Source organism: Strongylocentrotus purpuratus, unplaced genomic scaffold (genome assembly GCF_000002235.5).
Source record: "Strongylocentrotus purpuratus isolate Spur 01 unplaced genomic scaffold, Spur_5.0 spur5_scaffold_13, whole genome shotgun sequence".
Classification (NCBI taxonomy): Eukaryota; Metazoa; Echinodermata; class Echinoidea; order Camarodonta; family Strongylocentrotidae; genus Strongylocentrotus; species Strongylocentrotus purpuratus.
In genome coordinates this window covers 24,863,524-24,890,796 of record NW_022145598.1, presented here as the reverse complement: position 1 = coordinate 24,890,796, position 27,273 = coordinate 24,863,524, and the positions used below count along the sequence as shown (strand labels likewise).

General features: G+C 38.4%; 1 protein-coding gene across 5 annotated transcripts in view; it reads left to right on the top strand.

Moving 5' to 3' along the window:
• LOC577828 (nucleoprotein TPR) overlaps positions 1 to 26,207 on the top strand; it is an 81,376-nt gene extending 55,169 nt beyond the window's left edge. For 2 of the 5 annotated variants that reach the window (XM_030983221.1, XM_030983226.1), the window contains 20 exons: positions 79 to 266; positions 809 to 930; positions 1,913 to 2,178; positions 2,926 to 3,132; positions 3,808 to 3,892; positions 4,988 to 5,057; positions 5,802 to 6,000; positions 8,221 to 8,354; positions 8,868 to 9,089; positions 11,739 to 11,853; positions 13,100 to 13,293; positions 13,884 to 13,943; positions 15,603 to 15,718; positions 16,592 to 16,677; positions 18,209 to 18,307; positions 19,691 to 19,717; positions 22,578 to 22,719; positions 23,714 to 23,838; positions 24,128 to 24,301; positions 24,941 to 26,207. In XM_030983221.1, coding sequence (XP_030839081.1) covers positions 79 to 266; positions 809 to 930; positions 1,913 to 2,178; positions 2,926 to 3,132; positions 3,808 to 3,892; positions 4,988 to 5,057; positions 5,802 to 6,000; positions 8,221 to 8,354; positions 8,868 to 9,089; positions 11,739 to 11,853; positions 13,100 to 13,293; positions 13,884 to 13,943; positions 15,603 to 15,718; positions 16,592 to 16,677; positions 18,209 to 18,307; positions 19,691 to 19,717; positions 22,578 to 22,719; positions 23,714 to 23,838; positions 24,128 to 24,301; positions 24,941 to 24,981 — 2,672 coding nt within the window. In that variant the 3' untranslated portion in view covers positions 24,982 to 26,207. Of the gene's footprint in view, positions 1 to 78; positions 267 to 808; positions 931 to 1,912; positions 2,179 to 2,925; positions 3,133 to 3,807; positions 3,893 to 4,987; positions 5,058 to 5,801; positions 6,001 to 8,220; positions 8,355 to 8,867; positions 9,090 to 11,738; positions 11,854 to 13,099; positions 13,294 to 13,883; positions 13,944 to 15,602; positions 15,719 to 16,591; positions 16,678 to 18,208; positions 18,308 to 19,690; positions 19,718 to 22,577; positions 22,720 to 23,266; positions 23,346 to 23,602; positions 23,658 to 23,713; positions 23,839 to 24,127; positions 24,302 to 24,940 lie in introns of those variants that run through there. The other 3 variants (XM_030983222.1, XM_030983224.1, XM_030983225.1) reach the window with 3 other exon arrangements.
• The last annotated feature ends 1,066 nt before the right edge of the window (positions 26,208 to 27,273 follow it).

The following is a 27,273-nucleotide window of genomic DNA, read 5'->3' as shown; positions in this document are numbered from 1 at the left end:
TGGGAATGATAAGTTTACATGTGTCTGTTGCTGAGCGAAGATTTCATTTTATTTTCATCTACCTTCCTCTCGTCTCAGCCGACAAGGAGAAGTCGACGGCCGAGAACAACCGGTTGAAGAGTCAGATGGATGAGCTAAGAGGAGAGATCTCGGCAATCAGCGGTCTCATGAACCAGCAGGAACGCAGCCAAGCCACCCAGAAGACGGAGTACGAAGGGCGCATCCAAGAACTACAGAGGGAGCTCGAGGATAGTCGACAAACCCTGGTAATGATTATTTTTTCCTCAGAATTTGTGATAATAGTCAGTACTGTTTAGAAATTAGCAAGTGACTTCACTGTCTTTTAAAAAAATTCATTTTGTATCATGTGCTCAAGTCACTCTTATATTACACTGGCTGTAGCTAGGCAACCGACTTTGGTGCTCACATTATTCAAGGAATTTCTTGAAAAATAATGCTTGAAGGTACTACATGTATGTCCCATTTGCAGGCCCAACAAATGAAAAGCTTAAATTCCAACGTCATTTGAAAGATGATACTAAGTTGGAATTTCCCTCAAAACGAAAGGGCTTGAAAATGTCTTTTAGTGGGAAAAATAAGGAGCATTAGTTGTCGAATCGACTTAAGTGATTGCCATCATTTTAGTAATAGTCTGATTTTCATACCCTTTTACTTATGGTTGTATGTTTTGTGCTGCGCAAAGATTAATCAGTTTAATTTTGGCCTTGACAAGAAGTGGGTTATTGATGTAGACAGAAGAATAATCTGTGAGTGAATTACTAACATCCTTTGTTCTCTCTTGTCCAAGCAACGAGCCCTTGAGGAGCAACAGCACCAGGAACAGGTGAGAGAGATGCAGCCCCTGATCGACCAATCAGATCAGACGTTACTCAGTCAACCAGGGACATCGGGAACATCGGACAGGCAGAGGTGAGGTTTTGACTCAAAGCAGTTTTCCAAGATTAATCTAAAAGATATTTGATCTCCCACATTGATTTTAGTCTTGGCCCTGTCTTATAAAGATTCGGATTGGAGGATAAAAAAATGAGAAAGATGGTGTTCTTTTGGATAGAAATCTAAATTGGTGTTTGATGATTATTTCAGATATTTAGGTATAGACTTGTGTACAGATTTGCAAAAATTGGTAATTCACAATTATAATGGAAAATGTAAAGAAATCAGAAGTAAAATGACATCGTGGTTAAGGCGATACTTAACTGTTCTTGGGAGAGTCACTGTCCTTAAATCATTGTTGGTATCCAAATTAAACTACCTTATTTTTTCTCTCCCCAAGCCAGGTGAAAATCTTTTGAAAGATATAAATGCTCACTTTTATAGATTTATATGGGGGGAGAAACCTGATAAAATATTAAAGTAGAAATCAATTGTCACAAAGTTATGCAGATGGAGTGGTCAAAATGATAGATATATACACACATTGCAGGGCTTAAATTAATCCAAGGCCACCAAGGCCATGGCTGTGGATGCCCCTTTGATTGGCCTCAATGCCCCTCTCATTGGCCTTGGAGATTTTCTGTGCGCTTTCCAAATCTTCATATTTGTGCTGTAATATAGGAATGTGCCCTACAGAAAAGTGGCCTTGCCCTAAAAATATTGAAATTTAAGGCCAATCATTAAACATTTTCTGGATTAAGAGATTGGTAAATGGCCCAATTGATCGTGATATCCTCTGTCTTAGTAATGTTTCTTGCGTGAACCGCATGATTTAAAACTATATATGGGAAACAGTTATTTTCGGGAACTGGCAGGTAAAAACAAAGAACCGTTTTGGAAAGAAATGTTCATGGCTTATAGTACACTCTTATCCACGCATTGCGATAACATTTCCTGCCAACCCTTATGGAATAATGATTACTAACTATAACAATCTTGTTTTTTTTAACACCCAAAGTACTTCCAGGGAAGAGGCCCCGCCCACTGCCAACATCCGACCAATGGCATCGCCCGCCTCGTCCGTTGGCCAATCTAAAGGCACCTCCTCTCAGAGCACTGCCAAAGTGACGGCCAGCATCCGCCCCATCGCTGTTACCAGAATACAGACCGGTGTCAACTTCATCACCACCATGACCACGCCCACTACCATGGTGACGCCCATGGCAACCGTCATGCCCCAGACTGTAGAGGCTCCGGTGGCCGATCAGGGCTCCGAACAAGAAGGTTACTATCAACCAATTCTTTACCAAAAATCTTATTTTTTTCAAATGCTTTTTCAAATGTCATTGAATTAAACAAATCTGTCACCAAGAAAAACATTTGAAGAAGGTGACTATGAACCCATTCTTTTTAAAAAAATCTTGTTTTTTCAAATGTCATCAAATTTTAAAAATCTCTCACTAAGAAGAAAATGTCAGGGATTTTTTTTAATGCTTAGAACTTTTTCCATGCCAATGGCATCAAATGCTCCACAAAATTCTGAATTGAAAACTAGAATTTATTGTGAACTTTATTTCCAAGAAAGAGGCCAGGGGGGTGTTTCACAAAGAATAAGATTGACTTAAAGTTGGACTTAACTATGGCAGGCCGTTCATGACACTGTTTGCTCTCACCATTTACTGGCATTGGTCTATCAAGGGACATACAAATCATGGTCACAAATCTACAAAATTTACATTATTTGATAATTCATTATCAAAGCAAATATATTATCTAAAGATCATAATGGTAAGAGGAAGCAGTGGCATGGATGACCTACCATAGTTAAGTCCAACTTAAAGTCAATCTTAGTCTTTGTGAAACACTTTCCTAATATTGTAATGAAAAATTAATAAAATATCAAACCTTAACTCTTCAAAGTTCTTTTCTGGCAAATTTTGTACACTGAATGAAGTGATGGGGGTTAAGAAATGAGAAATGATTTGATGATTCTGGTTTTCTCCTCTGCTTCTTTCTCTGCATGTTTCACAGATTCCAACGACCAGCCATTCCAGCAGGACACCCCAGTCGCCCCCATCGCTCCGGCCACGCCCATCCAGGCTGTCCAGCCCACCCAGCAGACCCCGCCCACTGCACAGACTGCGCCTACTCAGCAGACTGCACCCATGGCTGTAGCAGAGCGACGGACAACTGACCAGGAACCTCAAGGACAAGAGAGTCACAGGGATGACGATACAGGTGAGTATCCTAAGTTGGACTTAACAATTATGGAAAGCCGTTAGCATCCATGAAAATATTTTGTAAAATTTATTTTAAAAGGAATGAAATGTTGATTCAAATCATTCATATTTCTTATTATCAAGGAGATTTCATGTTCTTGATGTGCAATCTATACAAAATCTAAAATACTTCAATTTTTGCTTTTGAATATGTTTTCTATAAGGCTACAAATGGCTCTCCTTAATGTTTAAGTCCAACCTAGAGTAAAGTTTGACTTAGGATCTTTGTGCAACATCCCCAGAATGGGCATTTAATCTACAACAGCCTCTCTCTATCCAGGTGTAACATACATGTACCTGTAGCTACAAACCAGTCCCAATTGGGGGATGAATATAAGCATACAAAGTATTGATAGACTATAAGTTGAAAGACTCCTAATTTTTGCTGTGAAGGTGTTTAGTAGGTTTTTAGTATTAAAAGGGTTAATACCAAGAACAGAGAAACAGCTGGAAGAATTTGAGCAGTTTCTTCAGTAACATTTAATGTAAAAATAGCAATCAAAAACATCCTTAATGTACGCCATTGGCAACAATTGCCATTCAAAGTAAGTGACTGGATCTAAATAATAAGGCTACTGTATACAAATCGCTCATGGTCAACATTACTAGTGTTCTCCTCTTTTTAATTCTCCAGGACCTTCAGGTGGTCAGACAGGAGGGTCATCGTTGTCACCGGGCAGTGCTGCATCCAAGAGACCAAGGGATGACCCAACAGAAGGGTAAGATGACCGTTGACTAGCCTTTGATACTCTTAATGATAATAATAAGAATAATAATAATAATAATAATGGCTTCTTATATAGCACATATGCCCGTCACGTCGTTACCTCCTGGCGCTGCCCCGATTATTACCCTGGCTTTAGCAAGGCGGCCATTACGGCACTGTAGCATTTCAAGGAATTAATTCCTGCCAGGTACCCATTTACATCACCTGGGTTGAGTGTGGCAAATGTAGATCAATGTCTTGCCAAAGGACATTAGTGCCGCGTTGGGACTCGAACCGCGGACCTTGTGATCCACAGTCCGGTGACGTATCCACTCGACCACGACACCTCTACATAAGACATTCAGTCCAAGCTAAAGATGGAGATTTGCACGATCTTATGCTAATACTTTAGCACACGAAACCAAACCCCACTTTAAAACCATGGAGCCAGAGAATCAAATGTAGAAGCACCCTTTAAGTGAAATCTCATTTTTGCATCCAGTATTGACCCTGTAAAGCAGGATTGCTTAACTTGTAGTGACTTGTGCCCTCTATATAACAAACAATGCCTAAGTGGTGCCTGTTGGTCCCCCATGATCCCCTTTTTAATGTTAATTGAGAGCTGATTCGATAAGGTAACCACCATGGTAAGGTATTCACCTGTCAATGACCATGCAGGGAGGTCTAATCCCAAACTAGTGCAGACATGCTTTAAAGGTTGTTACAGCCATTTGCAGGCTGCGTGGATTCGATATAGAATGTGCACAATGTCTTCTTGCAATCGCTTGGGGCGATCGGGCTTTCTCAGCAATGGGTCCAAAACTCTGGAATAAGCTCCCTCTACAAATACGCCAACCGTCGTCAACAGAAACATTCAAATTACGACTGAAAAACTTATTTGTTTCTTTCGATGTAAATATTGCAATATTCTAATTAACCATGTCTAGGAGAATTTCGATTTTTTTTTGTTTTTGTTTATTGTTTTTTCTTTCTTATGTCTGTTACATGTTTGTAAGCGCCATGGGCACCGAAAGGTGGACCTGTGCACTATACTAGTAGCCACTATTATTATTATTATTATTCTACAAATGTTGAATTTCTTGTACAGGGACACAACCACATCGGAGAGAGAGGGACTGCCGCCTAACGAGAAGAGGCAGAGGGTAGCCCCACAACCGGTGAGGATATCCTCTGGATTGTAAACATGACAAGAATTAAATTATGACCGATGTATCGAGGCACTTCAGAGAAACTATCTGTGTATGAGCAGATAAAATGTATCTGTACAAAACTGTAAAACCCATCGAGATGAGTGCTGGATAGGTGTTGATGAAAGTTATGTAATCATTATTCATTTATGCACTGATGGTATGATCTAATATGCAAAGGAAGTATTCTTTTCAGGAGGTTAAACAAAAGTCATTCATGATGCCCCTCCATCACTTTGGCAGTGATTATTCTAAAATGCACAGAGACTTGGTAACATTGTTCAGATAAGAGAAAATGGTGCTAAGGTAGTGACTTCAATGCTAGATGTACAATTAAAGATAATCTGAAAGTTTGAGTGTAAGCAAACCATTATTAATGATAAAAATTGGATAAAACTGATCTGATCTTTTCCTTAATTCTCCCAACTATATTATTAAAATTTTTATTACATTTTAGGTGAATGTGAATTGTCATAAAGCAATGAATTGGCTCTATATGCTATTTCATACATTTAAGTGTTGACAGATTTTTTAACGCCTGCTGAGCAAGCTACATTAGCATCCTGCCAGGTACCCATTTAACATCTGGGTGGAGAGAGGTAAATGTAACGTCTTGCTTAGGGACGTTAGTGCCGGGCCGAGCTGGGATTTGAACCCTGTACCTTGTGATCCACTAATTTCCGCGTTGTGCTTTTCTCTTAAAAAAACATGCAGCAAGTCAGCAGGGATGAACCCGAGGAGGAGAAAGAAGATGAGAAAGATGAGAAGACTGAGCAGACGAAAACGGAGACGACGACCACCACTACCACCACCACCCACACCAACGCGGTGCACGATGTGGAGACGGAGGCAACCCAGGAGGTCGAGGCTGAGACACAGTTTGAGATAGAGACAGCAGCAACGCAAGAAGTGGGTAAGTCACTCACGTCTAGCGAGCTTTGCAATTGTTGCTAATTTGAAGGCAATAAGTGATCAATTTAGCCCTGATAATGAATCCTGACCTAAAAGAGTTTAAGATAGAGACAGCAGCAATGCAGGAAGTAGGTAAGTCACTCAAGTCTAGCGAGCTTTACAATTGTTGCCAATTTGAAGGACAATAAGTGATCAATTTAGCCCTAATAATGAATCCTGATCTAAAAGAGTTTGAGATAGAGACAGCAGCAACGCAGGAAGTAGGTAAGTAACTCAAGTCTAGCAAGCTTTGCAATGCAAAATATAAGTGTTGCCAATTTGAAGGACAATAAGTGATCAATTTAGCCCTGATAATGAACCCTGATCTATAAGAGTTTGAATTAGAGACAGCAGCAACGCAGGAAGTGGGTTAATCACTGACGTCTAGCAAGGTTTGATAATAATAACAATAGTTTGTTCTTATATAGCGCATTTCAGGACTGCAGGCTCTCTCAAAGCGCTTTACAGAAATATTATTACCTTGGTCATCGGATTCTAGCTCACCCCCACACAATGTATGCACATTCTCCACTCCCTGGGGAGCATTCCGATGCATTGATTGGTGGGATGATGTATGCTTGGAGCCAAAGCTTCATATAGGACGATTGTGACAATTATGCCACATTTTGTGGTCTGGCTCACTAACTTTTGATTCAGGATCCTTAAAAATAAGCCAGATACATGAGTAGAAAGGGCAAACATCTCTGCACATACTGCATCCGTTTTTGTTTCATGACTATCTTGCGTTTAAAGGTAAAGACCAGTATTGGAAACGCCCCAATTTCCAAAAATTAAATGGAAGCTCTTATTACCAATCATGTGAAAGAATATGTTTTGAATAATACATGATGATAAAAATTTTGCCAGGAAACCGATATATTGGGTAAATTAGTTTATCTATTGGCCTGTGAGAGATAAAAACGCATGTGTCACGCACGTGTGCGTAGTCCTATATACATCTTTCTGTGTACAGTGCTTGTAACTTTATGAAGACTGGGCCAAATTTCTTATCATTTTGATGATTCCAGAACCTTGCAGTACATCTATGCTAGATAATCAACCTTTCCTGATCGATTTCACAACGTTTCTTTCACAATGAACCTTTCCTGATCGATTTCACAACGTTTCTTTCACAATGCAATCTGTCAAACAACTGTGAGAGATAAAAACGCATGTGTCACGCACGTGTGCGTAGTCCCATATACATCTTTCTGTGTACAGTGCTTGTAACTTTATGAAGACTGGGCCAAATTTCTTATCATTTTGATGATTCCAGAACCTTGCAGTACATCTATGCTAGATAATCAACCTTTCCTGATCGATTTCACAACGTTTCTTTCACAATGCAATCGCATGACCATAACTGGTCTTTGTCTTTAATGTCAGGTATTTTCAACATCAAAAAGTAAGCTCTAAAGCCCTTAAATTGGCAACGCATTGAGAAATTCAAAATGATTGTTTACTGAAGGATTACTGAATATAACAGAGAAGATATGCCAAAAGTTTGCACCAAGAACAACACAAAAAAAATCCTTCGGCTCCGCCATATTATTCCTTTTACAATTCCAGCTCAAAACATTTGTTATCAAGCAATGTTGTGGTGAGCGTTCAGTGTGTAGGTTAGTTTTATTCAACTCACTCCTAGATGCTAATCAAATGGTTGGTCATGCGCGCTTACGTTCGATTCATTTACAGAGACTATCACACGTTTTTTCATGAAAGGCGTGCAATAATTTCCAGTACTATTGCACGCCTTTTTTTTTAGTGCGTGTACAGGATGCGCAGTAATGCGTGTATAGGTTAGGGCGCTTATACTGCGTGTGGGCCTATTCTTGCGCAGCACTATGCATAAATGTGCGCTTATCTATGTGTGCGCACTAAATTAAGCCCATTAAACTTGAGGATTATTTGTCAGCCATACTGTCACAAAAAAATCTTGAAGGAAAGCTTTATACATCAAATAACAAGGATCTAGGAGTTCCGTTGTATAAAACAAATGATGCATTTTTTCATTCGCTCATTATACGATCTTTCGGCCTTTGTTGAGGCTGTGTGTATCTATGTGTGTATCTGTGTGTATCGATAGATACACACAGCCTCATCTCGAGTGCAGATAGATAGTATAATGAACTTGTGCGCATGCATCATTTGTATACTAACATATGTCTCCCTCCATTTTCAGAATCCCAACCAGTGACAGAGACGAGGGTATTGGAAGTCTCCCCGACCGAGCAGCAGGCCACCGAGGAGAGGCAGGATGAGGAGACGGGAGAGAAAAAGTTAGATGATGTGGTCATCGTTGTCGACAGCGACGAGGTGAGTTGATGGGGAAGACGAGGAAGATGATAGTGGTGTGGATGATGATGAAGATGATGATGATGATGTTAATGATGATGCTGATGATGCTTGGGGTTGATTCACTAACAGCTACATGTAAAATGTAACCAGCCCCAAACACTGAATTTTATTTTGTGGTGAAAGTCATTTGCAGTCTCTGTTGCTTGGAACCAGTAGCCTGGACGATGAGCCCATATAACGTCAGCACTTTGGTACTCTATACAAAAGGATAATTATAAATCGAAAATAATATTGCTAGTGATATTCATTTGTCTCGCAATGTATGGTCAACAAGGGATCTAAAAGATCACAACGTTTTGTGTGCCGCTGCAACACTTCGGCAGGTGATAAAATATGATGTAAGCAAGTGTGTTTTATACTCTACTACATCCGCAATGAGTAATATATTTAGCACTGATAATTATATAATTGTACATGTTCCTGTAGTTAAGAACATCACTGACCATTTAAGACAAATCACCATCTTTACAGGATACTGGTGGTCTGGACTCAGGCCAGGACCAGGGTGACCAGCAAGACGAGGATGCCGATGGCGATCTCGAAGGGGAGGAGGAGGAGGAGGATGATGAAGACGATGACGAGGTCGATGATGATGAGGAGGAATTTGAAGGTGATATTGGGGAGGAGGATGGAGAGGAGGACGATGCCTTTGAAGAGGCTCAGGGAGAGGAAGTGGACGTCGAATATGATGAGGTAAGTACTGTATTTTTTTGTAATGCGATTTTCTTGATGTTTATGTATTTCTTGACATGTTATAGAGCTGCCTACCAGTAAGATTTTATTGTATATTGTACGATTTTTAGAAGTAAAGAGGACAGTACGATTTTTATGCCTCCGTTACGAAGTAGCCGGAGGCATTATGTTTTCGGGTTGTCCGTCCGTCCGTACTTACGTCTGTACGTCTGTACATACGTACGTCCCGTTCTTGTGATCGCGTTATCTGAAGAACCGATCGATGGATTCCTGCCAAACTTTGGTCATGTATGTATCTTGCAGAGCCGATGAACTGATTAGATTTTGGGGTCACGAGGTCAAAGGTCAAAGGTCACAGGGCTCATTAGGTATGCAAAAACAGCTCGTGATCGCGTTATCTGAAGAACCGATTGATGGATTCCTGCCAAACTTTGGTCATGTATGTATCTTGCAGAGCCAATGAACTGATTAGATTTTGGGGTCATGAGGTTAAAGGTCAAAGGTCACAGGGCTCATTATGTATGCATAAACAGCTTGTGATCGCGTTATCTCAAGAACCGATTGATGGATTGCTGCCAAACTTAGGTCATGTATGTTACTTGCAGAGCCGATGAACTGATTAGATTTAGTGGTCATGAGGTCAAAGGTCAAAGGCCACAGCACACATTATGTATGTAATAACAGCTTGTGATCGCGTTATCTGAAGAACCGATCGATGGATTCCTGCCAAACTTTGGTCATGTATGTATCTTGCAGAGCCGATGAACTGATTAGATTTTGGGGTCACGAGGTCAAAGGTCAAAGGTCACAGGGCTCATTAGGTATGCAAAAACAGCTCGTGATCGCATTATCTGAAGAACCGATTGATGGATTCCTGCCAAACTTTGGTCATGTATGTATCTTGCAGAGCCAATGAACTGATTAGATTTTGGGGTCATGAGGTTAAAGGTCAAAGGTCACAGGGCTCATTATGTATGCATAAACAGCTTGTGATCGCGTTATCTCAAGAACCGATTGATGGATTGCTGCCAAACTTAGGTCATGTATGTTACTTGCAGAGCCGATGAACTGATTAGATTTAGTGGTCATGAGGTCAAAGGTCAAAGGCCACAGCACACATTATGTATGTAATAACAGCTTGTGATCGCGTTATCTCAAGAACCGATTGATGGATTCCTGCCAAAATTAGGTCATGTATGTTACTTGCAGAGCCAATGAACTGAGTAGATTCTTGGTTCATAAGGTCAAAGGTCAAAGATCATGGGCTCATTATGTATGCAAAAATAGCTTGTGAACGCATTCTCATTAGAGCTGACAGATGGATTACTATTTAACTCAGGACATCTTGCAGAGCCAATGAACTGAGTAGATTTTAGGGTCATGAGGTCAAAGATCAAAGGGTCATATATGTATATGAGAAATTGCTTGTAATCACGATATTCTGAGAACCTGTCAATGGATTACAATTGAACTTGAATCCGAAAAATTTCTTCTGTTTTGGTTTGTAAAATTGCTCTATGACGGAGGCATCATTTTCGACTGCGCGCAGTCGAATTCCATCTAGTTCCTCAATAAAATGGGATTTTCAACAACAAAAAACAACAACAATTTTTCTGAAAATTTGAATGTGTTTGTGTATATTGTGTGTACATTTCAATGGCAAATTGCCCATTCTCTCCTGTTACGTATCCTACAAGCATCTCTCATCAGCAATTTAGGGATGTTCATTGAATGATTATTCATGAGGAACTCTTGCATATTCAACAAAATGTTTGTAAAATGTACTCATGCATTATTCTTCAAAATGTTGACCAACAGAGTCTGATAAAAAGAAAGTACTTATCGATAAAAAAGAGGATTTTTATTTTGAAAATAGGATTTTTTTTTTTTTTTTTGATTTTTTTTGGAGGGGGGAGGGGAAGAATAAGGACTTTTGTTCAGTTGGGGTTGGCAGCTCTTGATGTTACAAGTTACCACAAAATACTGACAGTTGAAACCTGTGATATCGATAAATTTGATAAAAATGAACGAGCTGTCTCGGGTTGAAAATGTGATTTTTCATGGTTTTGTTACATTCAGAATCTGTGATAATTCATCCACCCTTTGTCTGATTTGTTAGACTCGAATATGTACAAAAAAAAATCTGGAATCATTGAGTATCTAGAGGCATCATTTTTGCAACTACTAAAATCCCTTGAAATTCTTAATTCTCCTTGTTTGATGTTTAATTTGTTTATGTCTGGAGTATGCGCAGTGAAACCAAAATACGTATTCACATCATTCTATCTCCCTCTTTCTTTTTCTTGTCCCGCTCTCTCTCTCTCTCTCTCTCTCTCTCTCTCTCTCTCTCTCTCTGTCTGTCTCTCTCTTTCTCTCTCTCTCCCCCTCTCTCACTCTCCCTCCTTCCCGTGAAACCAAAATACGTATTCAGATCATTCCCATCTCCCTCTTTCTTTTCCTTGTCCCCCTCTGTCTCTCCCTCTCTCTCTCTCTTCCTCCCTCTCTCTCCCTCCCTCCCTCTCTCTCACTCTCTCCTTCTTCTCACTTATCTCCATCTGTACCTTTTATCTCTCCTTCCTCATCTCTTTGATTGACCAATAAATAAATAAAATACAATAAAATAATGGCTTTGATTGTCTTCCATCCTAGGATGAAGAAGTGGAAGAAGAAATGGACGATGATGAAGAGGAAGAGGAAGAAGAAATGGAAGATACTGGAGAGGACAATGGAGAGAACATGGAAGATGATATTGTTGAGATTATAGGTAGGTCTTAAAGCCCCGCAGGGATTAGACCTCCCCGCATGGTCACTGACAGGTGGTTATCTCATCAAATCAGCTCTCAATAAACATAAGAAAAAGGGAATCATGGGGGATCAATGGTCACCGATAAGGCATTATTTGCTAGATAGAGGGTGCAAGTAGCTATAAGTGATGCAGTTGGGCTTTAACTCTTTCAGGACAGGATTGATTTTTAGGGCTAAATTGATCACACATTGTTCTTCAAATTGGCAACAATGATGTTTTCTTTTATCGCTACAATGATAGAATAACTGCAATGTCTCTGAAAATATTATACACAGGCGGGAATGTTGTCGAAATATTTCAAAAATGGTCAGTTTTCTTTGAAGAACAATCATTTTAATCTCTCAACCTGCTGCCAATTTAAGGATTTTAAAACTTATTTTCCTTTTTAAATTTCCTAGCATCAAATCCACCATGTACTGATGAAACAAAAATGGATGCAATGTGTGCAGAAATTTTTCGCCCTGTCTACTCGTGTATGTGGTAAATTTTTAGGCCACTGAATCAAAAGTTATGGAGCCAAACCACAAAATGTGGAATGATTTTGCGAAAGGAATATTAAAACCATTATGTAGCTATAATAATTCCCTGAATTATTTGTGGCGCACATGCCCAAAGGAAATTAACTTTGTACTAATTTTCCTTTCAGCCGTAATAGATTGGCATTTCCAACCTTCGTACCCTTTCATCATCAATAATTGGATTGTTCTATTTAGTTTAGTTGGGAATTGGGATGGTGTTATGCCTTCTAACTGAATTGTGTATCATGATCAAAAGTTTCCATTACCAATGTATATTTTTGTTCTTGTTTTGTTATGTATAATTATACTATTTTACTATTCATTAATTTGTTTATCGTTTTACATTTCAATTTCTTTATTTCATTTGTGAAGCAGCTTTTTGTATGTAATTAAGAGACTTCCCTGTATAAAGAACGTATATTAATATAAATGCTATAAATTGCTATAAATAGATAATGATAAATGAAATTCATTTTTATTTGGTCTCCCTGGCTAAGTAGTTTGATCCTTATCCATAAATGGCTATTATTTTATACTCTTTTGGCATTATGCATTTTTAAACACTTTTGAAATGTATGAAACAACATTAAGATTTAGATATGTTACACAGAAAAATGAAAGCACTGAAGAAAAAATGTCTGGAACTGAATATGAACAATTTCTATTTGATATCGACTTCGATATAGATGACGATGACCAGGGTGCAGAGGTCGCGTCGGAAATGGACACTCACAGCTCCGACCAGCAGAGCGAGGTGCCCCAGCCCATGGAGGCCCAACAGATACTGAGGGTGCCCCCTCCCCAGCTGAGGGTGGTGCCCCCGGAGCCCACCCCAACCAGTAGCAGTCAGGAGTCCACCACCCATGTCCCTCACCTTCAGGTTAGTAGACAGTAGAGGCATCTGTACATAGATAAACTCACAATTACAAAAAAAGGTAAATAACATTCAAATACATACACATACAAACCATATAGAATTTGGCTTATGTTATGTTTCAATTGCAAAGAAATAGTTTGGTGAATTTTGCTATCGAATTGATGACATCATCATAAGTATAATACGCATATTCACAATGACTTTGCAAAAATTAAGCACGGCTCATCGCCTCAGCTATATAGGCGAGCCAATCGGGGGCACAAATAATGTCGTCACTGTAACTGTGGCAAATTTGACCCCTGTTGACCTGTAATTTGGAGAGGTGCGGAAATAAGGTTTTAATTTGCTTTTGTGCAATGCTGAAATGAAATTTCAATGATTTTGAATTCCTTTATATTTGTACTGTATGTTCATTCAGCTTTCCATTGATAAAAAGTTGTCCATCGATAGGGTCTTTAAGGTTCTAGACATTGTTTATAAACAAAGTCTTGACAAAACATTCCTTCCATATTTGTATACCACCATTAGAATAATGATATAGGATATTTTCCAAAGTACGGTTTTCTAAATGTATATGAATTTTTTCTTTACAGCGTCACAGCATGAGGACAGAGAGACTTGGCTCTCATGGAAGATTACCTCCCTTCTCATTGGTAAGCTCAACCTTTGACCTTTGACCTTTCAGCTTTATTACCAGTACATTGAATGTAAACCTGTTGACTGCTGGATTCTTTCATTCCCATAGACTTAATACAGGAACCATCCGGTTCCAGTAGACATTGGGTTAAAGGGATTAGGCATCTTGGCCTTAGGCTCTAAACAAAATCCTTGATTTAGCTCATGCTGCAATCATAATCATAATTATAAACCTTTAGGTCAGTCAGGAATCCCATGACTTTTACAAGCCAATCGCTTGTCTGATTATCAAGATATTTATGATTGGAATTCGAAATTTAAAAACCGTTTTCCCACCGGTTTTTATAACACTACTGTCTTTTGGGGAAATTAGTATGGCAAAACCGGTCATTCAAAGATTTTTACTTTTTTGAGGCACTTCATGATCATTTTGAAGCGCCAATTTCTTAGGGCTTCAATATCACACCATATCACAAACACTATTAACACGTAGGGCCATGCATCTCAGATTTTTAAAATGGGAAACATTATTTAACAATGCCTCTAACACAGGGTTAAAGGGCCCATGACATCGAAATACAAGTGTATTCCTTTTGGTGTGCAGTCCTGCATACATCTCATATTTTGATATTTAAACTTCTGAATTTGTTTTATAGCTTTTTAAATATTTTTTGAAATATTTGTTTTTCAAACTTGCTAAGCTCCACCCCCAAAACCTCCAGATCTCATTCCCCTTGTGACAGCATTCTGTCAGTCATCAATGAGCTAACTTGAGAAAGTGGTATGTAACTTTGCCAAAGTTGACCACCTGTTACAATACCACAAAAAATAGCAACATATAAGTTGCTATGTCAGACATGTCAGACTAAACTAATATTCTAGAATAGACAATGGTATGTAATTTCCCCCAGCTTTGCACCCGTTCATAATAGAATTGCATGCTTCTATACATATGTACAATACATCATCATTGCCTTTGTCTTCCTGGTGATGCTACAGCATGTCTGACATAGCAACTTATATGTTGCTATTGTATTACGTATTTTAACAGGTGGTTGACTTCGGCAAAGATGCATACCACTTTCTCAAGTTAGCTCATTGATGACTGACAGAATGCTGTCACGAGGGGAATGAGATCTGGAGGTTTTGGGGGTGGAGCTTAGCAAGTTTGAAAAACAAATATTTCAAAAAATATTTAAAAATCTATGAACCAAATTCAGAAGTTTACATATCAAAATATGTGATGTATGCAGGACTGCACACCAAAAGGAATACACTTGTATTTCGATGTCATGGGCCCTTTAATGCCCTTCTGGCTCTGACAAGATGATGTTTGATAAGCTATCATTTATCTAAACATACAGTCAACTACTAAATTATTCATACCCTTACCAGGTTTTGAAAAAAATTGAAGTATGCGAAAACAATTCTAGTTTCTTGAGAATGTGACATATTAAAGCTTACATCTATAAGACCCTAATTCAAACAGTCCACCTTTCATTCTTTAGTTACAAAAAAAAAAAAAAAAAAAAAAATTACAGTTGTACAAGGGGTATAAATAATTTAGTTCTTGACTGTGCTTCTTTAACTCTCACCCAGCTACCTGGTATACAAGAAAAGTAATGGTTTTGTATGTACATGTAACCTGTCAATTTGTTGGGTTTACTCACTTTTAGCTTCCGTCCGGTGGGGGAATTCCCTTTGAGGATGTGAATGACGATGGCCAGGTCCCTAGTACTCCAACTCTGTTTGTACCTCACAGAGGAACCGATGGATTCGCAGAGGCTATCAAGTATGTCACAATTGATGATGATGATGATGATGGTGGTGGTGGCGGTGGTGGGGGTGGTTGTGGTGGCGATGGTGTTAAGAATGACATTGATGATGATGAGGATGATGATAATGATGATTAAGATGATTAAGATGATTAAGATGATGATTAGGAGGATGAAGAGGAGAAGGAGTAGCAGGAAAATAATGACTGAAGATGTGAACGATGATGGCCACGGCCGGTATTCAATTCAATACTTAGCATAAGTAAGAAATTTACTAAGTAAATGGCTAAGTTAAGTAATTTACTTATCTCGTATTCAAATCGGATTTTAGACTTATACTTACGTAAGACAAAATCTAAGTAAAATCCTTACTGATAAGCATTGTGACGTCACACGGTAATGCGCAATTGATGCATTGCAATAAATGCGCGCTGATATAATTGTGCGCAGGTTATAATACTGCGTAAGAAAACCATATGCCTGCCAATCAATGCCTCCAAATAATTGGCTTAAGTCTGGTATGGAGTTGGCTTAGATTTAGAGTCAAAAAGTGTGAATTGAATACCATAATTAGCTAAGTATTTTATCTAAGTCAAATACTAAGTAAAAAGCTTAAATTTTGTACTTAAGTATTGAATTGAATATGGGCCCAGGTTCCCAGTACTCCTACTCTGTTTGTACCGATGGATTCACAGAGGCTATCAAGTATGTCTCAATTAATAATGATGATGATGATGGTGGTGACAGTATTGAAAGATGATGAGGATGATGAAGATAATGAAGATGTTGATGATTAGGAGGAGGAGGATAGTATATGACTGAGAATGTCCAATGTCCAACTTTGTAAAAAGTCACTGAACACAAACTCCAATCTCCTTTTCCACTTTCAGCTCCCCTCTGCTTCCGGTCCGATTCCACTTTGAGGGCGATAGTAGATCACCTGCCCAGGGCCTAGCCCAGCTGGCAACACAAGGAGGTAAGACTGACCTAATCCACCTGCCCGTTCTTACTTTTTCTGGAGGAAGAAATCCACACTGAGATTGAACTTGATGTTGTTTTTAGCAGATCAGTAAAGAAAAAAAAAAACAGATCGGTGGAAGTTTGAGAAGACTTCAGAGAAAGAATAAGAAAGTTTTTTTTTTTTTTTTGTTTAACTATAACGACTTATTAATTCTCTGTGCCTCATGTACTCTATTTGATGAAAAATTTCCTTCATTACCAATCTTTCAAAGGACAAAAATATGTTTCTTTCTTACTTTCATGATTGGACTATTTAACCCTTACTGGGAGGCCCCCCCCCCCCCCCCCCCCCTGTGATCTCGGCCGTTAAATGTCGGATGAACGCGAAAATTTGCACGTTTGTAGATATTTACGTAAGAAACAAGATGGTATAATTATTTTTTTGCTAATATGCAAATTTTTATCGTTATAGCCTAATTAATTATGCAAAAAAGCTAATTTTATGCATTTTACAGAAAACTCGATACATTGTATATTTGTCCGTAGACTTGTGAAGAATCTTGAAAATGTATTGAATAAATGTTTCCTTCATCTCATATTCATGAGGTTTCATTATTTGTTAGGTAAATTTGCATAAATTATGAATACACATTCATGAATATCAAATCTGGAAATATATATAGGGAACTAGAATCTTTACAAAAATTGTCAGACTCCACTTTTTGAATGTTGAAACTCATTATTCATATGAAACTTCTTTTCTAACACAAAATAGTTATTTGATGTAATTAATAATGATAATTTATGCCAATTTTATGCAATTTTCAACTTTTATTTTATTATGTATTTTTGTTTTTTTATTTCTTATTATATCTATTGTTTTATTTCTAATGAATTCTTTTGTTCTGAAATACATCAAGTTACCTTGAGAAACATATACAAGCAATTTGATATCAATTCATATCTTCACATTTCTGCTTGTACATCAATATATGCAATTATAGCACTTTTTTGATGACATGCGCATTCATGTACTAATTGTTATGTAACACCTTACAGGTATATCCGATTTCGACGAAAATGGTATCAAAATGTGCGTAAGACTTGAGGGAAAAAAGTCATGAAACGACAATTCAAAATATTGAGCGGTTGCGGCGCGATCTCCAAAAATGTCGAGGGGGGGGGCCTCCCAGGCCCCCCCCCCCCAGTACAGTAAGGGTTAATTGAAAAGAGGATCTGATGAGTTCCTGTAGAAAACATTTTCCAAAATTGTAGCAAATGTCACATGATATTTTACAAAGATCAAATATCATGCATGCTGAGGTCTATCTCTCACTCTCTCTGTAACACACTCTGTTTCCCCCTCTCCCCTTCTCTCTCTCTCTCTCTCTCTCTCTCTCTCTCTCTCTCTCTCTCTCTCTCTCTCTCTCTCCCCCCCCCCCCCCCTCTCCCCCCCCCCCCCCCCCCCCCCCCCCCCCCCCCCCCCCCCCCCCCCCCCCCCCGCCCCCTCTATCTCTCTCATTCATTTTACCGATGCCATTGACTAGATCTTGGTATGGATGACACCCGGATCAACCTAATGGTGGGAGAAGACGAAGCCAGCGGTAGGAGTGTCCCCACTACACCCCTTCAGACCACAGCCCCAGGTAAGTTGTAGGAAATATATCACATGTCTTGTGTATTGAGTATGCAACGACGTGCTCAAAGATAAACTTGAGTTCTGGTTTAAAAAAAAGAAAATTAATTCTCACACAATCAAACGAAACTTACACTAAATGTTCAAGATTACAAATTAATGTCATTTGCCAAACAATTTTGGTAGAAAATGCATACTGGCTAAGTAATGAACATAGAAAGATAAGGAAATCAATGTAAGTAGCCCAACACCATTTGTGTAGTCCCATATACATCTTTCTGTGCACAGGGCTTGTTACTTTACCAAGACTGGGCCAAATTTATTAAGATTTTGATGACTCCAGAACCTTGCAGTACACACCAATACTTACATGCTACATGATCATCTTTTTCTGATCCATTCCACACCTTTCATTTAAAAATGCAATCACTTGACCAGAACTCAACTTTATCTTCAAGTTTAGGGACCTGTTTCACAAAGCCTTTTGTCAATGACAAGTGAGAAAAATCAGTGACAAATCTGCTGATAGCCAATCAGAAGCAAGGATTTAAGTAGCTCATAACAAAGACTGTCATTTGTCACTGATGACAAGTTTTGTGAAACGGGTCCCAGATGCATTGAAATTGTAAAATCATTGTGCCAATAGAAACAGAATTTCTATGTATTACCATGGATCAATAAAAATGAAATGAATTGAACTGAGGAATCCTGATAAAAAATTTATGCATTTCTCGATTTAATCATGAGTACATGTATCAAGCAACTGAAGTACAACTTTATCCAGACCCTAATACATGTACGTGTTTCTGAAGTTATTAAAGTGTCTTTCAAAATTTCAATCAGGGGATATTATGTGAAATGCAGTCAAACCTGTCTATTTAAGGTCACCCAACGGAGAAAAAGAAAGTGGCCTTTCTAGACAGGTTCTACAACACACATTTCTTCTTGAGGAAGGCGAAATACAGGGCCACTATAGACAGGTGGCCATTATAGAGAGGTGGCCACTATTAAAGACAGGTTTGACTGTAGCTATCTATGCCATAGATGACAAATACCATAAATGTACTTCTTGAAAGAAGGCTTTCAAATTGTTAGGCATTGAGGTGCTTAGTTATACTCTAACAGTACACCAGAAACTTCAGGAGGCATGACACTTTTTCAGATTTTGAGAGTGGTTCCGATTCGAGCAAAGATGCATGCCGCTAAATAAATAACCATGATGAGTACACTATTGTATCTACTAAAAATGGCCATCACCAATTATCACAAAGAGTCTGAATTTACCGTAAGATTTCATCAAGAAAACAATTTTCTCTCACCCGCCAACAAATAATATGTGTCATAAGATTAGCTTCTACTTTACTTCTACTTCTTTTCTTCTTGGTCACAAAAGGTCATCCGTGGGATCGGCCTTCACAAAGTATGTAACTATTTTCATTGTTTTCCGGCATGAATACTTATATGATATTGGATGACTTTGAATGTGATACAAGAATATATTGTCAATGTGAGAGCAATATATTCTCGTATCACTCAAAAACAAAGACATACCATATTATTATTATTATCTATATCAGACTGACTAGCGAAATAACAAAATTTGACTTACCTCGGTAGATATGGCTTTGATTTTGTGTGATATCAATAGTTGAAGTTTCCGGATGACTGAGCAATATGAAACAGTCATCCAGGTACTGTGCTAAAGATATTGAATACACTGATTTATTGTACCACTTGGAAGCCTTATATAGATAATAATTTCCCATAAACTGTGTAATAGGGTGGATTCATAATTAACAGCGCCCCCTTCGGCAAGTTGGAACAGGCCAAGTTTTCAGCTTGCGTGTTGATATCTTTCAGTCAGTGCAGCGCAGCAAAATGCCAGCCACCGATCGAAATGACCAAAGTGATCCGGACTTTGTAAAGTAAATTCAATGAGATTGATTTTTCTGATAAATACGCACATTTTTATTATGAATTTGGATGTCATAACCCACTCATCAATTATTGATCTGACTGAAAATCTTGTCTGATTTTGGAAAAATATCAACACAAAGAGCCATTTTGGGTCTAAAAGGGACTGAAATGACCATATTGTTGATGGGGGTCAATTTGACTATTTGTCTAGAATCAATGCACATGTTTACATAGAGTAGGTCCATCAAATCTCCTTTGCTGATAATTAAAATTCAAAAAATTACCCCTTACCAAAAGTGACCATAAATGTCAGTTTTAGCCAAAATGTCCAAAACGACATAAGATTGACATTTTTAAAATCAGCGCAAACTTTTACCCCGGATAAGCTATCCCACCTTCTCTACCTAGAATTCTGATTAAATCTCTTGGGGTATATAATAATGCCACAGCTAATATTTTTTTCAACTTTTCCTATAATGCATCATGTGAAATTGACTAAACGCTGGTGTCCTTAGATGGCGCTGTGAATTGTGAATCCACCAAATTCAACAGCTTTAGAAATACTGTAGATGTTTCTAGCATACATGTACATGTATGTCTGTTACTTGAAATGTATTGCATAAGAATGTCTGTTCACCAAATTGTTCTCTTGATGTAGCATGTGGGGTATTGCATGATGATATGCTTCGTTTCCCCCTCCTTTAAATATTAGAAGATGATGTATTGACTGACATTTTCTTTTTGTAATTTTTTTTTGATAAAATGATTTATAACAACACTTTGCATATTTTGCTTTAGCTTTTGATATGTAGCTGATGATTATTATTTGAACTTCAGTAAATACATGTATTATTTCATTGGTGAACATGCACTTTTTGATCATTGTCCATGGTTGATATTCCTGCCTTTTGTTTTTAAATACTTTGAGTTTGTAACGCATTGCAGCAATAAGGGAGTTTACAGATACAATCTGAGCATGGGCAGATAAAGGTCATTTGTACCAAAATGGTAAAACCCACAGAGATGAATACTGGATATGCGCTCATGAAAGTTATGTACCAACGGTACATTCTATGATACGCAGGTCGAAGTATTCTTTTCAAGAGGTCAAAAAAAAGGTATTCATGAAGCACATCTAGGACTTTGGCAGTTATTATTCTAAGTTGCTCAAAGTGGAACTTCTCCATGTGTAAAAGATCTGTGGATATTTGGGGTCATTTGTACCATGTACTATCTGTAAACTCCCTTATTAAAAACCACTTATCAAAGTATCCACTCATGCAATGTCACCTTAAAAACATGACCGCTATTTTGACATTATTTAGTCTATTTCAGCCTGATATGATTTAATTTGGGTTTAACTTATTTTCCATGGACTCTCGCCCGAGTTATTTTGTAGTTCGGACTTAGTATGAGTTTAAGGAAATTTTTCTAAGCTGGTATTGAATGACATTAGAATACTTGCAGAAACAAATTCAATTTTACATACTTAATCTTTAAAATTGCAACAAATTTGGCAGAAAAAGATGATAAATGAAACATGAGGAAATAGAGCTAGACATCTCAATTCCTGGGCCCGTCGCACAAAAAGTAACATTGATGGTAACTTTGCCATCAATGAACATGGTTACTACCATGGAAACCTTGATTTTGATTGGCTGTTGAGCCCTGTTACCATGGTAGTTGCCATTGATGGCAAAGTTACCATCAATGATAAGTTTTATGCAACTGGGCCCTAGACTTTCATGTGCATGTATGTCCATTTACATTTGTGTGTGGTGCTTTTCAGTAATTGTCAAGTTTAGCACATTTTTTTTTTTAACGATCTGTTGGCCCAAACAAAAGCATGATAAATAAACTGAGAATACTTTGAGCCAGTTTCATTGATGGCGTGGCCCCGTCTTATTGAGTTGCGATTGATTCAAATTGATCACATCTTGATATGCCGGTGTGTTGGCTCAGTCAGTAGAGCGTCCGCCTCACAACCAGGAGGTCGTGTATTCGAACCCTGGCCGCATCATACCAAAAGACATTAAAAGACGGGAGTTGCTGCTACCTTGTTTGGCGTTCAACAATAAGGGATAGAGCAACGTCGATCTTGCGCTGCTCAGTTGCTGCCGGACTCACGATCAACTGGTCAAAAAGAATTTCCATTTTCGGTTTAACTTAATCAAATTTGGAGTGGACTTTAAAGATTATTAAAGATTAAAGATTAAAGATTGATATCAATTACAACTCTGTACTAAGATTTATCGCAACTCTTTATATGACACGGCCCAGGACTCAAGCATACTGGTGTAGTGTTGATCTTGATGTGTATTGGGCGATTTAATTTCTCTATCTTTCTCTTTCTATTCTTTCAGTGAGCCTGCTAGCCTCTGGTATCAGCCCCTCGGAAGGATTATTGGAAGCATCTCAGTCTGTGCCTGCAACGAGGACCAGCATCACACCGCCCCCTAGTGGTGGCGATGAGCCAGACACAGAACCAGGGCAGACCAAGCCAGGGTATGCATCTATCTATCAAAGGCTTATTCACTTCAATCCAATTCAGTTCAATCTTTCTGCAAGGAGGAAAAGAAATCTTGTTTGTGTATATTGTACCGCACCAGGGGGGGGGGGGGGGGGGTGTTTCACAAAGATCCTAAGTTGAACTTATCTCTTAGTTGGACTTAAACATTATGGAGAGCCATTTGTAGCCTTAAAATAAAATATATTGAAAGGCCAAAATTCAAGTATTTTAGACATTTCATAAATTCAAGAATATGAAATCTCCTTGATAATAGAAAATATGAATGATTTGAATCAACATTATATGCCTTTTAAAATAACTTTCACAAAATATTTTCAAAGATGATAAAGGCTTTCCATAATTGTTAAGTCCAACTTGAATCAAGTTCGACTTAGGATCTTTGAGAAACACCCCCTTGGGGAAACACTTTAGCATGAGCATGTAGTAAAATATTGAAATGATTACAAGTAATTTTAAAAGGGAGCTATTGGAGAACAGTCAAAGAGTGAAACAGCCTGTAAACACATCCATATTTTGCTGTAGTTTTGACCAAGCAAGGAGCTCAGGGGGAGGTCAGTCATAGAGTGGAACAGCCTGTAAACAGCAACCAGTACAAGAGCTCTAATATTTTTGTCACATCCGTGTTATACTGTAGTTCTGACCAAGCTGGGAGCTCAAGGGGAGGACATCAAGAGAGTGGAACAGCTGGTAAAACAGTGACCAGTACAAGAGGTCTTATATTTTGTTCACATCCATGTTTTACTGTAGTTTTGACCAAGCAGGCAGCTCAGGGGAGGACAGTCATAGAGTGGAACAGCGTTTAAACAGTGACCAGTACAAGAGGGCTTATATTTTTTTCACATTCGTGTTTTGCTGTAGTTTTGACCAAGCTGGGAGCTCAGGGGGAGGACAGTCATAGAGTGGAACAGCGTTTAAACAGTGACCAGTATAAGATGTTAATATTTTTTTCACATTCGTGTTTTGCTGTAGTTTTGACCAAGCTGGGAGCTCAGGGGGAGGACAGCCAGAGAGTGGAGCAGCTGGTGAAGATAAAGCAGGTCCAAGCAGTGGTGATGCTGCAGGAGCAGAGGGTTCTAGTGGTACCGGAACGGAAGGTAAGCTTATCGTCTGGGTGGGGTATTAGCCAGAGGCATTATGTTTTCGGGTTGTCCGTCCGTCCGTCTATAAGTCCCATTCTCGTGATCGCAAGAACCACTTGATGGATTACCGCTAAACTTCGGTCATGTATGTATCTTGCAGATCCAGTGAACTGATTAGATGTTGGGGTCATGAGGTCAAAGGTCATGGGCCAAATAGACCAAATGGGTAGTAGACAAACTGATTGTAGACCAAATGGCAATCAACCTTCATCTTCTTTATCTCTCTCTTAATCATGTCAATCAGGTGACGCACGTCCAAAGCCTAAGCGTATTGTCTGGAGCGACGGTTCCTCCCACGCCCCATCGCAGACCCAGTCTGGAGGCCCAAACCCGGAGCAGAGACCCAGGAACGTGGCCCACCGAGGTGGTGGAGCACGGGGGCGTTTATTGCTGCAGCGCAGCAACGTTGCATACAGAGGTAAGATATCATTCTTTTTGTATATTAAAGGGATAGTTGAGTTTTGTTGCAAATAATTATTTTGTGAGATAATGAAAAACTGAGTGTCAAATTTGAAAGAACATACCATTTAAATGTCAAAATCATCTTTGTTTGATCAAAATCGGTTCAGAGATTAACTAAGAAATATCATAAATAAGAATAAGAACAACAACCATGCACTTTGAAGGCATTTGCAGTCTGAAACAAGAACTCAACTATCCTTTTAATGTTGTTAAATTCAGGAGAAAGATTTGTGTATTTTGTTTTGTATAGTGCCTTGAGTAAGTTATTTGATAAGTGCACTTTATAAGTATTTATTATTATTATCATATTACATGGGGTACCATGTCAAGTGAAGTGTATAGATTACTGTGGTGATTTTAATTATTTGAAAAATTCACTCATTTGCATATTTATGGTAATTTATGCAAATAAGGTAATAAAAATCACATTTTTACCCACAAATCATAAATTCTTCATATTTATATATTAGTTTAGCACTACATATGTTCTTTAGACCAATGGGGATAATAATTCAACAACAAAAATTGGTAGAGCCAGGATATTCCTTATGTTATATACTGTTTTGATAATTTATGTATATCTTTGTCTTTTTAGGGCGTGGAAGAGGTGGTCCTCGGATGCAACAATGGAAGTAAAAGAATGTTCTGAAAATGATAGTAACTGCAAGAAAAGATTTCCTCTTTCACCCTAGCACTTGTAATTTGAGAACTGCAGCCCAACACTGCATTTTCCAACTGCATGTCTCCTGACTTGTTTGAAAAGGCTGTAAAGTTGGTCTCCCCCTCCAAAAAAATAATAATAATGGATTCTCCTTTATCAAAATTACAACTTAAGTGGTGGACCAGAGTTTCGTGAAGCATATCGTTTTTGTTTCCCTGACTCTAAACCTAATGGACTTTCTTTCTAATCAAAGAGTGTCCGATCATTCAACTAGTATGATTCCATAACTTGAAGGAAAGAGATTTATCGTGTATCAATAGATATGTTCGTGACACCAACACTTCCTTGAGGGAAAAGTGCTTTGTTTTTCAAAATCATCTCTCAACAACACTGTTCGTTGTAAATTTTGAAGTCAACCTTTTTTTGATAGTTATTATTATAAGTATTTGGCGTCACCTGTGCTTGGGAGGCGAAAAGCGAACTGAATCACTGTAAAACTTGGGTCTCTCCTCCCGGTATTACTGATTGGGATGCGCAGGTGGTGACTACACTGGGGTTTCCCCCTACTCTTACATGTATACGAGTAGTGCAGTGGGTTCTTAACGTGCAAACGTGGTGACTCTCCTCCGTTTAAAGTCCTATCTGAGGGACTTAATAGCAAGAGTGATTTATTTAAGCATTCTTCAGCAAAACAATCTATTATGAAGTGGATTCAAGTGTATGTATTCGGCATGGTAAGAGAGTAGACTGATTGAATATCTCAAGAATAGAGTGTGAGTAAGCTTATCATTAAAACTGCAAGTTAAACATCTAGGTTGTACTTGATTAATCTTTAAATGGACAAATAGTACACATTTTCAGTCATTCCATTTGGCCGCAGATGATGGATTTTTTCATAATTTCAAAATGGAAGTCCATCCGGCAATACTTTTATCCTATAAGCTTAGGAACATGTATGTGCATGTTATAGCTGAGCCATTAGTGACACAATGATTGAATAAGGCAATATCTGGTCAGGGTAAGGTGTGGAATGGGGGAAATGAGCGAGGGGGGGGGGGGCAAAAGTCTCCCAGGATCAGGTAATGCCAAATACTTAATAATAATGATGATGATAATAACAAGTTATCAATTAAGCCTCTGATATATATTTTCACATTATAATGAGCTTACTTGGGAGGCAACTAATGAAAGGGGGGAGGGGGGGTGCCCCCCCACCGCCACACTTGGTGCAACGTAACGCATATATTTATCTACGTCCATTCTGAAGAGTTCTACTCAACGCACCAGTATAATAAAGTTGTATGCACTGGTGTTAATTGTACAAATCTGCATGTAAAGTTTACAAGCTTGATGCAAACTGTTTGGTCTACTCTTATAATGTCATACACCAATGTTGCAGCAGAACAAAAGCGTCAGTTTCTCTACCGGTATCCATGGTCTCCACTAACGTTGCTTAGAATATACACTGTACAGTCATGAGCAAGATAAAAAAAGAGTTGTTGTATAACTAAAAACTTTGCATGTTGTATAAATATGTTTTCGTGGGCGACAGATGTTTGTACATTGTATGTTTTCTTTTAGTTCATGCTCTATTAACACGATTGCAACTATTTTTGAGGGAAAAAAAAAAATCAAATCTAGGACAATTTCAATGACCTATTGTACATCTATAGGAATCATGTTCAGATAACATAATGCGTCACCGGAATGTTCGCACATTTCAATAGGTGAAGCAAAAGGTTATTGAAATTGCCTCGGGCTGATTTTCCAAAAGTTGTATCGTGTATTTTAATGAATGCCAAAGTGCAGACAAATCAGTGTTGTAAATTGAATAAATACCTTGTATGAAGTACATTTCATTTGCAGTAAATGCTTGGTTCATTATTTTCTTTCTTTTGTATGTCTCGTTTCAGACGATAACATAAAGGCTGGAATTTGGGATTAGATGTGCATGATAGGTTTAGGGAATGGCACAATGTCACATGAATTTGGGATTTGATGAGCATTTTTTTGTTCCAAATTTTGGCGCCCTGATATTAGGAAGTAGAAATGGGATACTACAAAGTAGTGCTTATTGAAATAATGTACATGTATAATGTACAGATGTGATGTAGACATTGATTGTGTTGGCACATGCGTGTGTGTGTGTGTGTGTGTGTGTAAGTGCGATTAGGGGGGGGGGGGGTTGATTTGGTCTTCCGACATATCGACAACAACAAAATTGTATGTGCATCCCTAAAACTACAGAGAAATGCTTTTGAAATAAT